General features: G+C 45.8%; 2 protein-coding genes across 8 annotated transcripts in view; one reads left to right on the forward strand and one right to left on the reverse strand.

Annotated features, from left to right (window-relative positions):
- Positions 1–16934, reverse strand: part of GABPB1 (GA binding protein transcription factor subunit beta 1) — a 113660-nt gene that overhangs the window by 72773 nt on the left and 23953 nt on the right. For all 6 annotated transcript variants that reach the window (XR_008892481.1, XR_008892482.1, XM_056572189.1 and 3 more), the window contains exons 2-4: positions 10703–10810; positions 6182–6349; positions 5016–5210 (exon numbers count right to left, since the gene is read on the reverse strand). Coding sequence is in view for 4 of the 6 variants with exons in the window: in XM_056572189.1 (XP_056428164.1) it covers positions 5016–5210; positions 6182–6349; positions 10703–10810 (471 nt within the window). In the remaining 2 variants the exon portion in view is untranslated. The remainder of the gene's footprint in view (positions 1–5015; positions 5211–6181; positions 6350–10702; positions 10811–16934) is intronic.
- The window catches only part of USP8 (ubiquitin specific peptidase 8), a 163051-nt gene that overhangs the window by 28798 nt on the left and 117319 nt on the right, over positions 1–16934 (forward strand). The gene's annotated exons all lie outside the window — the stretch shown is intronic.

Consider the following 16934-nt stretch of genomic DNA (forward strand, 5'->3'; position numbering starts at 1 on the left):
AAGAAATGACCTCCCCTGAAGAAGAAGGGGGGAGCGGAGCCACCAGAGCAGAGACTGACAGATCCTGTGAGGGAGAACAATCTTGCAATTGAGGGACAGAGGAGATCTGTCCCATCGAGAGAGAATCGCCAGCTGAAGAGGGCAGTAAAGAAACTGGGCAAAGGGTACGGCCTCCATGGCCGCCACCATCCGACCCAGGACTTTCATACAAGTGCGGATGGAAATTATGACCTGAGCCCGAAGGGAGCGGACTCCTGACATAAGAGTCAGACGTTTGTCCAGCAGAAGGCAAATTCGGGCAGAGGCAGTGTTGAAGTGAAGTCCCAAGAAAATCAGAGACTGGGTGGGAGAGAGGACTGACTTGTCCCGGTTGACCATCCACCCGAAGCGATCCAGAGTGTGAAGAGTGACATCCACATTCTCCAGAGTCTGGGCTCTGGTGGGAGCCTTGATGAGAAGGTCGTCCAGGTAGGGTATCACCGAGACTCCCCTCGACCGCAACAGGGCCATCACTGGCGCAAGGATCTTGGGAAAGAGCCGAGGAGCCGTGGCCAGGCCAAAGGGGAGGGCTACGAATTGAAAATGCCCCTCCGGAACCGCAAAGCAGAGGTACCGATGATGGCCTGGAAATATTGGCACATGGAGGTAGGCATCCTTGATGTCCACCGAAGAAAGAAACTACCCTTGTTCTAGGGATGCCACTACCGAACGGAGAGATTCCATTCGGAAGTGGCGGATGAGAAGATGACGGTTGAGACGCTTGAGGTCTAGGATTGGTCGTACAGAACCGTCCTTCTTGGGGACCACAAAAAGATTGCAATAGAAACCCCGAAAACATTCCCCTGGAGGAATGGGAACGATAACCCCCTGGAGAAGCAGAGACTGGAGAGCCTCTCGAAATTGCTTCGCCAGGGAAGGAGAACGGGGGCCCGGGATCGAAAAAAGCGATCCCTCGGGAGGGAGGCGAATTCGATTCGGTAACCGTTGGACACCACGTCCCTGACCCTGAAGTCCTGAATGTGTGTGGCCCAGAAGTCTCGAAAAAGTAAGAGACGACCTCCCACCTGAGAAAAAACTGCGGGTGGGGGCTTCACTTCATGCGGAAGTGGGTTTTCGGTTGCCCGATTTGGCTGCAAACCGGCCGGAACGGTTGGTGTCCGACTTCCAAGACGGGCGCGCCCGGAACGAGGGAGCCTTCTTGTCCCACGAAGGCGCCTGCTCAGACCCCTTGCTGGGCCAAGGGTCCGAAAGGACCGAAAGGAAGAGGACTTCCTTTGGGAAGTGGAGCGCGCCTTATTTTGAGGCAACAAGGAACTCTTCCACCCCCCCCCCCTCCCCGTCGCCTCAGATATAATATAGTCAAGGCGCTTGCCAAAAAGACGGCCACCCGTAAAAGGAAGCTCAGTGAGAGACCTTTTGGAAGCGGCATCCGCATTCCAAGCTTTAAGCCACATAGAACGGCGGACAGCAGCTAGGTGATCCACAGCAAAAGCAGAACAACGGGCTGACTGCATGGAAGCTGTGCACAGAAATTCCCCAGCTTTAGAGCATTGGAGAGCCAGAGCAGACAGATCCTCTGGGGGGATCCCGCTAGGACACCCTGAGGGAGTTTTAGGCACCACTACGATAGGGCCTTGCACGCCCATGTCGAGGCGAAGATGGGAAGAAGCGAAGAGCCAGCTACTTCAGAGGCAAACTTCGCTAAGAACTCCACCTTCTTGTCCGTGGAATCCTTGAAGGCAGCCGCAGTGGCAGTGTAGTACCCTTAGAGATTCGGGAGATTGGTGGATCCACTGAAGGAGGGGAAACCACCTTAGTGACAAGATCCTTGTCAAATGGATAACGGTCTTGAATCATCTTTATTCCCGGGAACCTCTTGTCTGGATGTTTCCATGCAGATTCCAAAATGGCTTCAAAGTCAGCATGAGAGCTGAACCTTTGAGGTGCTGGCTTAGCACGATGAAAGGATACTTCAGGAGTTGCATCCGAAGATCCTGGGTCCACTAAGTGAACTGTCACCGTTTCAACTGTACCCGAGCGGTCCTCTGAGTCAGATGCCGATTCGGAAACCTCGTCAGCCAGTTCACCAAGAGAATGTGAACAAGTGGAGGCAGTCCTGGAGGGTGGTGACCCTGACCGGGTACGTGGCGTGGCAGAGCGGCGACTCCGAGAACGTCCTCTGGAGGAGCGACGTTAGTGACCAGATGACAGGGAGGGGCGGGACCCACGGGGGGAGCGTCCACGCCTATCTGAAGGCTCAATGGAAGAGTCGGACGAGGCACCCCTAGTACGCTTGCGAGAGCGTGAAGTATGTGGGGAAGAGGAGCGGGCCGGCGCAGGGCAAACCCCTTCAAGGCTGATGCCACTTCCCGGGAGGACTCAGCCACCGAACGGGAGACTTGAGTCAAGTCAGCCATATACTGGGTCAGAGAAGAAACCCGGGCTGGAGGGGCGGCTGAATCCAACGGAACCGAAAGGGCATCCGGGGGTACCAGGGGGTCTGGGGGAGCAGTGGAGCAGGCAGAGCAAGTGGGCTCAGTAGAGCCAGGCATCTTAGCATTACAGTGCTTACAGACAAAATAAGACACCGACATTCCAGTTTTCTGTTAAGAGGGAGGAACAGCTCTGGGTACGGACATAATGAGAAAAAGACAGGAACTTTCTCACCCTAGTCTGTGTCCCCTGGCAGCTGCAGAGAGGAGAATTTGGCTCCGTGCAGCTAGAGTGTAAAACGGGCCAGCCAATAGCCAGAGAGGGGCGTGCCTGAGGCAGAGGTACTAACCGATTGGCCCCTACTGAAATTCGCGCCCACGGTGCTGATTGGAGGCCACTTCGCGCCTCTAGGGAGCTCTGACAGCCCAGGGGGCGGAGCTATGAGAAGAGCGGAGAAGAAGCTGTAATGGCGCCCACTCCTTGTCCTGAGCGTACATGTCAGCCGCATATGCACTCGGGGGGGAGGGAGCGGGCGGACCAAACGCCGGCAGCGGCTGCCGGAGAAAACTAAAGTAAGCCGGCGCTCAGAGCTCCCGGCCAGAACGAGCGCCGCGGCTGTCAGCCGCATATAAGGTGCCGCAGTCATAGCCGCACAGTAAAAAAAACACACACACACACACACACACAGTGAAGCAGTAAAAATACATTCACACAGTGTAAACAGAATGCATGGCCCCTAAGATGCCACTGCTTGCCCCAGAATAAAAGTCAAGCCCCAGTATAAGCCAGCCCCATAAACCTGAAAAGGTGTGCCAAAAACTGAGGGTCTCCAGAGTTTGCAATTCCGCACCTAAGGGAGAAAAGGGAAATGTACTTACCTCAGTCAGAAGAACTTACCTAATGGAGTCTTCCGTGAAGTCTTCAGTCAGCTTTTTGTCGCCTGCATCACGCCTAGCTACCATGCGCGAGCGAGGCGAGCAGGGGAATAGGGGGACACGGACCCATGAGGTACCAACCCAGGCGTACCAACCCAGCGCATATACGCAATGTCTGTGCCCCCTTACTCGCAATGGGGAAACTGAAACGGAGTCCCTGAGTCCCCACCTGAAAACATGAAAGAAAAAGGAATAAAAAACTAACACGTCCCTATACTAGGAAAACAATAAATCAGAAGACCTGGTCTGGAGAATTTCAGACCATGTCCACCTCCTGCAAGACACTAAGCTAAAACTGATTAGCTCAGGGCCTGGAGGCGGGTATATCCTGCTGGGAGGAGCAGACTTTTTTTTATTACCATAGTGTCACACCTCCTAGAGACAGCAGCATACACCCACGGTCTCTGTCCCCCAATGGAGCCTATAGAGAAATTTTTATTTTTTTACACTAACATGCTGGTGTAGGCCCCAATTTCATAGAGTAAAAGGAGAAAAATCCCCCCAAAATTTGTAACTGTCTAAATTTCTCCTGAGTACGGAAATGCCCCATATGTGGCCCTAAACTGTTGCCTTGAAATACGACAGTGCTCTTAAGTGAGAGAGCGCCATGCGCATTTGAGGCCTAAATAAGGAATTTGCAATAGGGGCAGACCCCCGATACAAGGATGGGGCTTGTCTCCACCAAACATTAAAGCAGTGTTTCCCAAACAGGGTGCCTACAGCTGTTGCAAGACCCCCAGGCTGCCAGGACAGTCTATGGCTGTCCGGCAATACTGAGAGTTGTGGTTTTGCAACAGCTGGAGGCTCCGTTTAGGAAACACTGCCGTTGCAAAACACTGATGCTGCAAAACTACAACTTCAAGCATGCCCAGACTGTCCAGGCATGCTTGGAGTTGTAGTTCTGCAACATATGAAGGGCCAGATATTGCAGAACTACATGCCCAGCATCCCTGACTGTCTGGCCATGCTGGGAATTGTACTTTTGCAATATCTGGAGGGCTACAGTTTGGAGACCACCATATAGTGGTCTCCAAACTGTGACCCTCCAGATGTTGCAAAACTACAACTCTCAACATCCCCAGACAGCCTTTGGCATGCTGCTGGGAGTTGTAGTTTTGTAGATTTTAGAAGGCCACAGAGAAGATCACTTACCGCGATCTTCACTGCAGCCTTCTCCACGCCGAACTCCTCCTGCTGCTGCTCCAGGATGCCGCCTCAGCCGGTCTGGGTAAGCCGGCCATGCTCCCCCCTCGCCGCCTGTGTTCCCCCCTGCTCTGCCCAGACTTCGATCGGTGGGCAGAGAGGGGCAAATTAACTCTAATCCCCCTGCCTCCCTCCTGCCATTGGTCGTTAGCCTGATGGACCAATGGCAGGGGATAGGAGGGGGTGGCAACACTATCACCTCGCTCCTGTCCTTTAGGATGGTCGGAGCTCCGATCATTCTTATTTTCCAGGCGATCGGGGTCACCAGTGACCCGATTGGCCCGGATCGCGGCAAATCACCAACATGGGAAGGGCATTGCCTAGGCGGAAATACGGAGGGCGTATGGATAAGCCCTCTGCCCTTAAGTCATGGGACGCGAGGGCGTATGCATACACCCTCCCTCCCCAAGAAGTTAAACACACAAATAAATAAATGCAACCCACCTGGAGTATTTCTGCAAGATCTTCATTTCCATTATCCACAGAGATATCAAATGCAGTTTTACAAAACTTGCTCTGACTATGTACATCTGCCCCATATTTTATTAGAAGCTCTACTACTTCCTGGTGATTGTGCTCGGTCGCCCAGTGGAGAGCAGTCATCTTCAACATATCTTTGGCATTAATGTCAGCACCATGCTAAATGGAAGAAAAATAATAAATAAAAATGTTTAAAAAGAAAAAAAAAATACTATACATGTGATCTTCCTTACATCATATTCATGACAGAAGCCATAACAGCTATGCTCAACTTCATTTCAAAATGATCCTGATGAATCTTGATATAGTTACTGTAGAAAATTCAACTACACACTATTGCTCTTAGTACCCACAAACCGTAAACACCACAAATAGCCCAAAGAGACAAGGTTGGCAGTGGTTGCCCATTCAGCCAATCCCCAGCCACAGCAATGTCAATCCTCAGCCAGTGATTGGCAGAGCGTTCGTCACTGCCAAGACTGTACTTCTCGGAAGGTGGAGGATGGATCACTCAATATTAAGAGAAAGACCTCGTTCTGAAGATCGGGGGGGGGGGGGGGGGGGTGCCCAACAGTCGGGCCCCCGCGATCAGACACTTCTCGGGGATGAGTTTTTATTAACCGTATAACCCCTTTAACCTTGGACTGTTTAATGAGAATGTAGAGAGGACAATGTAAGACTAGAGCATGATGATTTCTCAGGTAATGAGGGAGTAGACTATAAAGCATGCAGCTGAACACACACATAGAAAAAAGATATATATTTTCCAGTTGTAAGTAACTAAAGCTTAACAAAATTGTACTCATCCTTAAATAACTCCATGCCACCAGCATATGCAAAAAGAGGGTCCTTTTAACATGTGTCAGCATATCTTTTGTTAGCCTAATACACTTTGCTCCGCAGTAGGAGACAGTCGGTGATGTGTGTTGCTCTATGGCTATATAATAACATGTTTTGGAAACTTGTAACTTGTGTTGGAGGTATACATAGGAGGAATAGCCACAGTGTATAGTTACTGTAGCAAAAATAAACTAAATAAATAAGGGAGGAGTGAAGAGATCATAAGACACTTAACATATATTCATTTAAGCAGTGAAATATATCCTTGAGCTTTTTTTTTTTTTTTTTACCTTAAGTAACACTTCTACTATATTTGCATGTCCTTCTGAAGCAGCCATGTGGAGTGGAGTTCTGTCAACTTTTGTCCGCGCATCTCTACTCACTCCTGCCCTAAGTAGCACTTCAGTTGTGGAATAATGGCCATACTGGGCTGCTAGATGAAGTGGAGATGTTCCAAGCTGTGAAGACACAAACCATATGTAAAAACCTTGAATATGTGTGCATTTAAAATAATAAACCTGATGATGACCATAAAGATACTTTATAATTAGGACTTCAAGACAGGAATACTACACCTAAGGACTTCTGCACACAGCAATGTAAGGAACACTTGCCCTGGACAATCTTTAACCCCTTCCCGCAGAATGTCATATATAAACGCCGGGTTGTGCAGTGCGTTCGCGCATCCCGGCATTTATATATGCCATTCAGTTAACCCGGCGATGCGCAGCATCGCACGGGTTAACTGGCAGAAGTCCCGCTGTTTCCAGCAGGGGACAACTTCTGCTTCACCCCCAGGACCATCCATTGATGGTCCTGGTCAGCGATCACTGTGATTGGTCCCTGTGGACCAATCACAGTGATCTGGGGTGAAAGTTCAGATCCCCCGCACTGCCCGCCCCTGGAAGTCGGGCAGAACGGGGGACGATGGCTGCAGGGGCTCGCAGGGACCTGCGGCATAGGGGGGGGGGGGGGAACACCAGGGGACCGGCGGCCTTACCTGGAGCAGCGGCGGGACCGAGGAGCAGCGGGGGACCGGCCACGTGGACGAGCAGAGACGGGACCGGCAGTTAAGTATGTAGTCCTCAGAGGCAGCAGTGAAGATCTTCACTGCTGCTTCTAGAAGTCTGAAAACTACAACTCCCAGCATGCCTAGACAGCCTTTGGCTGTCTGGGCATGCTGGGAGTTGTAGTTTTGCAACATCTGGAGGGCCCCAGTTTGGAGACCATTGTATAATGGTCTCCAATCTGTGCTCTTCCAGCTGTTGCAAAACTACAACTCCCAGCATGCACTGACTGTCCAGGCATGCTGGTAGTTTTAGTTCAGCAACATCTGGCCCTTCAGATGTTGCCAAACTACAACTCCCAGCATGCCCTTCAGCTGTCTGGGCATGCTGGGAGTTGTAGTTTTGCAACAACTGGAGACACACTGGTTGGGAAACATTGTTTCTAACTCAGTGATTCCTAACCTGCGTGCCTCCAGCTGTTGCAAAACTATAACTCCCAGCATGCACTAACAGACCATGCATGCTGGGAGTTGTGGTTTTGCAACAGCTGGTGCACCCCCCCCCCCCCCCCGTGAATGTACAGGGTATATTCACATGGGCGAGGCTTTTACAGTGGGTTTCTCGCATCTTGAGATGCAGCAAATTTTGCGCTGGGAAACTCGCTGTAATCCCCCGCCATGTGACCGTACCCTAAAAACACTACACTACACTAACACAAAATAAAAAGTTAAAAACACTACATATACACATACCCCTACACAGCCCCCCTCCCCCAATAAGAACGTCCGGTACACCACTGTTTCCAAAGCAGAGCCTCCAGCTGTTGAAAAACAACAACTCCCAGTATTGCCGGACAGCCGTTGACTGTCCACGCATGCTGGGAGTTTTGCAACAGCTGGAGGCACCCTGTTTGGGAATCACTGGCGTAGAATACCCCTATGTCCACCCCTATGCAAATCCCTAATTTAGGCCTCAAATGCGCACGGCGCTCTCACTTTGGAGCCCTGTCGTATTTCAGGGCAACAGTTTAGGGCCACATATGGGGTATCGCCGTACTCGGGAGAAATTGCGTTACAAGGTTTGGGGGGCTTTTTCTTCTTTAACCCTTCATGAAAAGGAAAAGTTGGGGTCTACACCAGAATGTTAGTGTAAAAAAATTAAATTTTTTACACTAACATGCTGGTGTTGCCCTATACTTTACATTTTCACAAGAGGTAAAAGGGAAAAAAGCCCCCCAAAATTTGTAACGCAATTTCTCCCGACTACAGAGATACCCCATATGTGAGCGCAAAGTGCTCTGGGGTCGCACAACAAGGCCCAGAAGGGAGAGCGCACCATGCACATTTGAGGTGATTTGCACAGGGGTGGCTGATTGTTACAGCGGTTTTGACAAACGCAAAAAAAAAAAAAAAAAAAACACACCCACATGTGACCCCATTTCGGAAACGACACCCCTCACGGAATGTAATGAGGGGTGCAGTGAGAATTTACCCCCCACAGGTGTCTGACGGATCTTTGGAACAGTGGTCCGTGAAAATGAAAACTTGTACAGCCCACTCTTCCAAAGATCTGTCAGACACCAGTGGGGGGCAAATGCTCACTGTACCCCTTGTTACGTTCCTCAAGGGGTCTAGTTTCCAAAATGGTATGCCATGTGTTTTTTTTTTTGCTGTTCTGGCACCTTCGGGGCTTCCTAAATGCAACATGCTCCCCGAGCAAAATTTGCTCTCAAAAAGCCAAATATGACTCCTCTTCTGAGCATTGTAGTTCGCCCATAGTGCACTTCAGGTCAACTTATGGGGTACCTCCATACTCAGAAGAGATGGGGTTACAAATTTTGGGGGGTATTTTCTGCTATTAACCCTTGCAAAAATGTGAAATTTGGGGGGAAACTAAAATTTTAGTGGAAAAAAAAATTTTTTTTTACATATGCAAAAGTCGTGAAACACCTGTGGGGTAATAAGGCTCACTTTATTCCTTATTACATTCCTCAAGGGGTCTAGTTTCCAAAATGGTATGCCATGTGTTTTTTTTTTTTTTTTTGCTGTTCTGGCACCATAGGGGCTTCCTAAATGCGACATGCCCCCCGAGCAAAATTTGCTCTCAAAAAGCCAAATATGACTCCTTCTCTTGTGAGCATTGTAGTTCGCCCATAGTGCACTTCAGGTCAACTTATGGGGTACCTCCATACTCAGAAGAGAAGGGGTTACAAATATTGGGGGGTATTTCCTGCTATTAACCCTTGCAAAAATGTGAAATTTGGGGGGAAACAGACATTTTAGTGAAAAAAATATATATATTTTTTTTACTCATGCAAAAGTCGTGAAACACCTGTGGGGTATTAAGGCTCACTTTATTCCTTGTTATGTTCCTCAAGGGGTCTAGTTTCCAAAATGGTATGCCATGTGAGGGTTTTTTGCTGTTCTGGCACCATAGGGGCTTCCTAAATGCAACATGCCCCCCAAAAACCATTTCAGAAAAACGTACTCTCCAAAATCCCCTTATCGCTCTTTCCCTTCTGAGCCCTCTACTGCGCCCGCCGAACACTTTACATAGACATATGAGGTATGTGCTTACTCGAGAGAAATCGGGCTACAAATATAAGTATACATTTTCTCCTTTTACCCCTTGTAAAAATTCAAAAATTGGGTCTACAAGAACATGCGAGTGTAAAAAATGAAGATTGTGAATTTTCTCCTTCACTTTGCTTCTATTCCTGTGAAACACCTAAAGGGTTAAAATGATGACTGAATGTCATTTTGAATACTTTGGGGGGTGCAGTTTTTATAATGGGGTCTTTTGTGGGGTATTTCTAATATGAAGACCCTTCAAATCCACTTCAAACCTGAACTGGTCCCTGAAAAATAGTGAGTTTGAAAATTTTGTGAAAAATTGGAAAATTGCTGCTGAACTTTGAAGCCTTCTGGTGTCTTCCAAAAGTAAAAACTCGTCACTTTTATGATGCAGACATAAAGTAGACATATTGTATATGTGAATAAAAAAATGTTTTATTTGTAATATACATTTTCCTTACAAGCAGAGAGCTTCAAAGTTAGAAAAATGCAAAATTTTCAAATTTTTCATCAAATTTTAGGATTTTTCACAAGGAAAGGATGCAAGTTACCACAAAAATTTACCACCATGTTAAAGTAGAATATGTCCCGAAAAAACAATCTCGGAATCAGAATGATAACTAAAAGCATTCCAGAGTTATTAATGTTTAAAGTGACAGTGGTCAGATGTGCAAAAAACGCTCTGGTCCTTAAGGCCAAAATGGGCTTGGTCCTGAAGGGGTTAATATGGAGCCTAGGTTCACACAGCAGAATTTTGCAGAAAGTCCACCTGGAAAATTATTAATAAACATTCTGCAAACAGCAGGGGGCGCTGGCAGAACATGTTGGCGCTAGGATCGCTCGGAAACTCGCCATCTCCATAGACAGCAAAACATTTCCGAGCAGATTCCGCAGAAGAACAGAATCAGGATTATGAAATTCTGCAGTGTGCACAGGATCTCATTTAAAACAGTGAGATTCTGCAGCAAAAGAATTTCTGAGCAAAATTTTTCTGCCGAATTCCGCTCAGAAATGTGAACATGGCCTAACACGGGATGTGATGGTGGTACAATAGGGGCCATTATAGTATTTCTTAGCTTTACCTAAAGCAATGCCTTAACTCTCCTTTCTCTCCTTTTCAAAAAAAAAAAAAAAAGAAAAACCTGACATTTAAAAAATAAATAAAAATAAAACAAATAAGTATGGTATAAGTATGTTACTGCATATTGTACACTATTGGATGAATAGTTACCCAATCTGTAGTAAAAGGTGCTCCATTTGCCATTAAAATACGAACTTCATCATCTTGTCCAGCTCGAGCCGCCTCTAAAAGCTTTTTCCCCAAATCTACCAGGGACATCTAAAAATAATATTAGAATGTGTAGAATAAATCAGTTAGTTTAATTTTTTATTATGTGAAATAACTGTCACATTACATAGCTTTGCATGAACACAGGGAAAAACTAACATTTTCTTTCAAGTTAGTGGTAATTTAGCGTACGTGTCTATATACCAGGGATAGACAAAGCCTGATCATCAAAGCTGATTTTTTACAGCTTTTGCCCTAACCATTCAGCAGCAAAGTGGTCCTGAAAAATCAGGGATCCATCTTTTGTGTCAGAAGCAGTCACACATTGCTCCTGTTGGCTAGAGGAAGCATGTAGAGGCTGTCATGTAAAGTATCAGACTATGTAAGTAGAGATCAGCAAAAGAAACTACATACAGCAGATACCTTTTTACTTCTTCTAAGTATGTTTGTAATATACATTGGTTCAAAATGTGTATATTCTTGGGTGAACAAAATGCTGTATTGTCCCTGCAGCTTCTGCCTGTGTGTCTCTGTAAGGAGACCAAATACAGGAAGTGTGGGTGGACAAGCAGGGCTCTGTGCAGGCTCCTGGCTTGTCAATCAGCCTGCTGTGTGAGCCGGGGGTGTGTCACAGGGCCTCACTGCACAGAGCCCTGATTGTCCACCTACATTTCCTGTATTTTGTCTCTGCACAGAAACACACAGGCATTAGCTGCAGGGACAAGACAGCATTTTTTCACCCATAGATATACACCTTTTTAAAAGGAGTAGTATACTGAAAAGTATTTCCAGTCCGTTCTGCCCGGGCTTCAAAATAAATAAAAATAAATGAAAAGAAAATAAACTTTAACTCCTTTTCCCCCGTAGCGCGACTACAGCTGTTCAGTCATACGGTCTTCCTTCTTCCTTGTGCATGGATAGTCACACTGCGGTCTGCCTATCACCAGCCGCAGCGATGTCCCGTCTCAGCCAGTGATAGGCTGAGCGCAGTGTGATGATCCAGACATACAGAAGAAGGAAGAAGACCGAACCGTAGGACTGAACAGCTGTAGCGGTGCTACGGGAGAATGGACGAAGGGAAAAGTTTATTTTCTTGTTTTTTTTTGCAGCCCGGGCAGAACGGACTGGAAATACTTTTCAGCATACTACTCCTTTAACCAATGTATAGTACAAATATACTAAAATGGGAAGAATATATCAAAACCTGCACATAAGAAAAGTGGAGCAGTTGCCTTAGCAACCAGATTGCTTTTTTAATTTTGAAAAAGACCTCTGAAAAATTAAAGAAATGATCTGATTGGTTGCTATGGACAACTGCTCCACTTTTCCTCTGCACAAGTTTTGATAAATCTCCCCCAATGTTACATTATATAAAAGGTTTTTGCAAAGGCAAGTACGCTTTAAGATATGAACGCTGAGATGTGATTTGTAAATTACTTCTATTAAAAAAAGTGCTCTCTGATGACACCTGCAAATCCCAGGACAAGCAGAGATGTCAGCAGAGCACTGTTGCCTGACAGAAAAGAACAACTCAACTTCAACAGCTGATAATTATTGGAAGGATTAAGATTTTTTAACAGAAGTAATTTACAAATCTGTTTAACTTTCAGGAGCCTGTTGATCTGTAATAAATAAATAAAATAAAAACATTATTTTTAAAAGTCTTTCAGTTACTATAGTCAGTGAATCATCAATAGGTTGACACTTCCAGTTTTGTAGGACCAATGGGGTCTATCGGACAGTGTTGGTGTTTGTCATGTGATGAACCTGGAACTCTGTTACTGTCAAATTATTGTAACAAAAAAATGAAAGTGAGGACGGTAACTGAGAAAAGTAACAATTTTAAAGATGGAAGCAGAGACTACAGGAACTTGGGGTGATAAACAACAGCTCACTTCCTTACCTACCCACAAAATACAGAGCATGAACACAAAAAACTCTTCACAATAGTAAATGCTGCAGATTTACTAAAACATTTTACCATTTGAATTGCTACTCCAGATTGACAAACAATTCTACCAGAAACTGCAGCACTTCCTCGTTAAAGGGGTACTCTGGTGAAAACCTTTTTTTTTTTCTTTTTAAATCAACTGGTGCCCGAAAGTTAAACAGTTTTATAAATTACTTCCATTAAAAAAATCTTAATCCTTCCTGTACTTATTAGCTGCTGAATACTACAGAGGAAATTATTTTCTTTTTGAAACACAGAACTGTCTGCTGACATCATGAGCACAGTGCTCTCTGCTGACATCTCTGTCCATTTTATGAACTGTCCAGAACAGCATATGTTTTCTATGGGGATTTCCTTTTACCCTGGACAGTTCCTAAAAATGGACAGTGATGTCAGCAGAGAGCACTGTGCTCGTCATGTCAGCAGACAGCTCTGTGTTTCAAACGGAAAAGAATTTCCACTGTAGTATTCAGCAGCTAATAAGTACAGGAAGGATTAAGATTTTTTAATCAAAGTAATTTACAAATCTGTTTAACTTTCTGGCACCAGTTAATTTCCCAAAAAAAAAAAAAAAAAAAAAAAAAAAAAAAAAAAAAAAAAAAAAAGGTTTTCACCGGAGTACCCCTTTAACCCCTTCCCGCAGAATGTCATATATAAACGCCGGGTTGTGCAGTGCGTTCGCGCATCCCGGCGTTTATAAATGACATTCAGTTAACCCGGCGATGCGCAGCATCGCACGGGTTAACTGGCGGAAGTCCCGCTGGTTCCAGCAGGGGACAACTTCTGCTTCAACCCCAGGACCATCCATTGATGGTCCTGGTCAGCGATCACTGTGATTGGTCCCTGTGGACCAATCACAGTGATCTGGGGTGAAAGTTCAGATCCCCCGCACTGCCCACCCCTGGAAGTCGGGCAGAACGGGGGACGATGGCTGCGGGGGCTCGCGGGGACCTGCGGCATAGGGGGGGGAACATCAGGGTACCGGCGGCCTTACCTGGCGGGACCGAGGAGCAACGGCAGGACCGGCCACGTGGACGAGCAGCGACGGGACCGGCAGGTAAGTATATGGTCCTCAGAAGCAGCAGTGAAGATCTTCACTGCTGCTTCTAGGAGTCTGAAAACTACAACTCCCAGCATGCCTAGACAGCCTTTGTATAATGGTCTCCAATATGGGCTCTTCCAGCTGTTGCAAAACTACAACTCCCAGCATGCACTGACTGTCCAGGCATGCTGGGAGTTTTAGTTCAGCAACATCTGGCCCTTCAGATGTTGCCAAACTACAACTCCCAGCATGCCCTTCAGCTGTCTGGACATGCTGGGAGTTGTAGTTTTGCAACAACTGGAGACACACTGGTTGGGAAACATTGTTTCTAACTCAGTGTTTCCTAACCTGTGTGCCTCCAGCTGTTGCAAAACTATAACTCCCAGCATGCACTAACAGACCATGCATGCTGGGAGTTGTGGTTTTGCAACAGCTGGTGCACCCCCCCCCCCCCTGTGAATGTACAGGGTACATTCACATGGGCGAGGCTTTTACAGTGGGTTTCTCGCATCTTGAGATGCAGCAAATTTTGCGCCGGGAAACTCGCTGTAATCCCCTGCCCATGTGACTGTACCCTAAGAACACTACACTACACTAACACAAAATAAAATAAAAAGTTAAAAACACTACATATACACATACCCCTACACAGCCCCCCTCCCCCAATAAGAACGTCCGGTACGCCACTGTTTCCAAAGCAGAGCCTCCAGCTGTTGAAAAACAACAACTCCCAGTATTGCCGGACAGCCGTTGACTGTCCACACATGCTGGGAGTTTTGCAACAGCTGGAGGCACCCTGTTTGGGAATCACTGGCGTAGAATACCCCTATGTCCACCCCTATGCAAATCCCTAATTTAGGCCTCAAATGCGCACGGCGCTCTCACTTTGGAGCCCTGTCGTATTTCAAGGCAACAGTTTAGGGCGACATATGGGGTATCGCCGTACTCGGGAGAAATTGCGTTACAAGGTTTGGGGGGCTTTTTCTTCTTTAACCCTTCATGAAAAGAAAATGTTGGGGTCTACACCAGAATGTTAGTGTAAAAAAATTAAATTTTTTACACTAACATGCTGATGTTGCCCTATACTTTACATTTTCACAAGAGGTAAAAGGGAAAAAAGCCCCCCAAAATTTGTAACACAATTTCTCCCGACTACAGAGATACCCCATATGTGAGCGCAAAGTGCTCTGGGGGCGCACAACAAGGCCCAGAAGGGAGAGCGCACCATGTACATTTGAGGTGATTTGCACAGGGGTGGCTGATTGTTACAGCGGTTTTGACAAACGCAAAAAAAACAAAACCCCACATGTGACCCCATTTCGGAAACGACACTCCTCACGGAATGTAATGAGGGGTGCAGTGAGAATTTACCCCCCACAGGTGTCTGACGGATCTTTGGAACAGTGGTCCGTGAAAATGAAAACTTGTACAGCCCACTGTTCCAAAGATCTGTCAGACACCAGTGGGGGGCAAATGCTCACTGTACCCCTTGTTACGTTCCTCAAGGGGTCCTGTTTCCAAAATGGTATGCCATGTGGGAGTTTTTTGCTGTTCTGGCACCAGAGGGGCTTCCTAAATGAGATATGCCCCCCGAGCAAAATTTGCTCTCAAAAAGCCAAATATGACTCCTTCTCTTCTGAGCATTGTAGTTCGCCCATAGTGCACTTCAGGTCAACTTATGGGGTAACTCCATACTCAGAAGAGAAGGGGTTACAAATATTGGGGGGTATTTCCTGCTATTAACCCTTGCAAAAATGTGAAATTTGGGGGGAAACACACATTTTAGTGGAATTTTTTATTTTTTTTACATATGCAAAAGTCGTGAAACACCTGTGGGGTAATAAGGCTCACTTTATTCCTTGTTATGTTCCTCAAGGGGTCTAGTTTCCAAAATGGTATGCCATGTGAGGGTTTTTTGCTGTTCTGGCACCATAGGGGCTTCCTAAATGCAACATGCCCCCCAAAAACCATTTCAGAAAAATGTACTCTCCAAAATCCCCTTATCGCTCTTTCCCTTCTGAGCCCTCTACTGCGCCCGCCGAACACTTTACATAGACATATGAGGTATGTGCTTACTCTAGAGAAATTGGGTTACACATAGAAGTATACATTTTCTCCTTTTACCCCTTGTAAAAATTCTAAAATTGGGTCTACAAGAACATGCGAGTGTAAAAAATGAAGATTGTGAATTTTCTCCTTCACTTTGCTTCTATTCCTGTGAAACACCTAAAGGGTTAAAATGATGACTTAATGTCATTTTGAATACTTTGGGGGGTGCAGTTTTTATAATGGGGTCTTTTGTGGGGTATTTCTAATATGAAGACCCTTCAAATCCACTTCAAACCTGAACTGGTCCCTGAAAAATAGTGAGTTTGAAAATTTTGTGAAAAATTGGAAAATTGCTGCTGAACTTTGAAGCCCTCTGGTGTCTTCCAAAACTAAAAACTCGTCACTTTTATGATGCAGACATAAAGTAGACATATTGTATATGTGAATAAAAATTTTTTTTATTTGTAATATACATTTTCCTTACAAGCAGAGAGCTTCAAAGTTAGAAAAATGCAAAATTTTCAAATTTTTCATCAAATTTTAGTATTTTTCACAAGGAAAGGATGCAAGTTACCACAAAAGTTTACCACCATGTTAAAGTAGAATATGTCACGAAAAAACAATCTCGGAATCAGAATGATAACTAAAAGCATTCCAGAGTTATTAATGTTTAAAGTGACAGTGGTCAGATGTGCAAAAAACGCTCTGGTCCTTAAGGCCAAAATGGGCTTGGTCCTGAAGGGGTTAAATGCTTGATAAGGGCATTGATGCTAAAACATCACATAATCTTTTCCCCCTATGGCACGTCAGTGCTGACTCCTTACTTTTAGAGCTAAGACTTGTCTATTCGAGTTATAGACATACCACCATAAATGCTCACATATGAAAAGAGTCCCTTTCCATAGTGAAATCCATAAACTGGTCATTTTCCGATGGAGGCAATGTAATAATGTTATCAATAAAATGATATACATGTATTTATGTAGTTGATGCTTTAGCTAGTGGATTCTTATTTTGTAAGCTGTCACATATTCTGTAATAGGAAAATTAGCTTTTTCTGTGTATTTAATGCCAGTAAAGAATTTGAAATGTGACCATAATGAAAGAGGGAGAAGAAATTTTTATTATCTCCG

Source organism: Hyla sarda, chromosome 4 (genome assembly GCF_029499605.1).
Source record: "Hyla sarda isolate aHylSar1 chromosome 4, aHylSar1.hap1, whole genome shotgun sequence".
NCBI lineage: Eukaryota > Metazoa > Chordata > Amphibia > Anura > Hylidae > Hyla > Hyla sarda.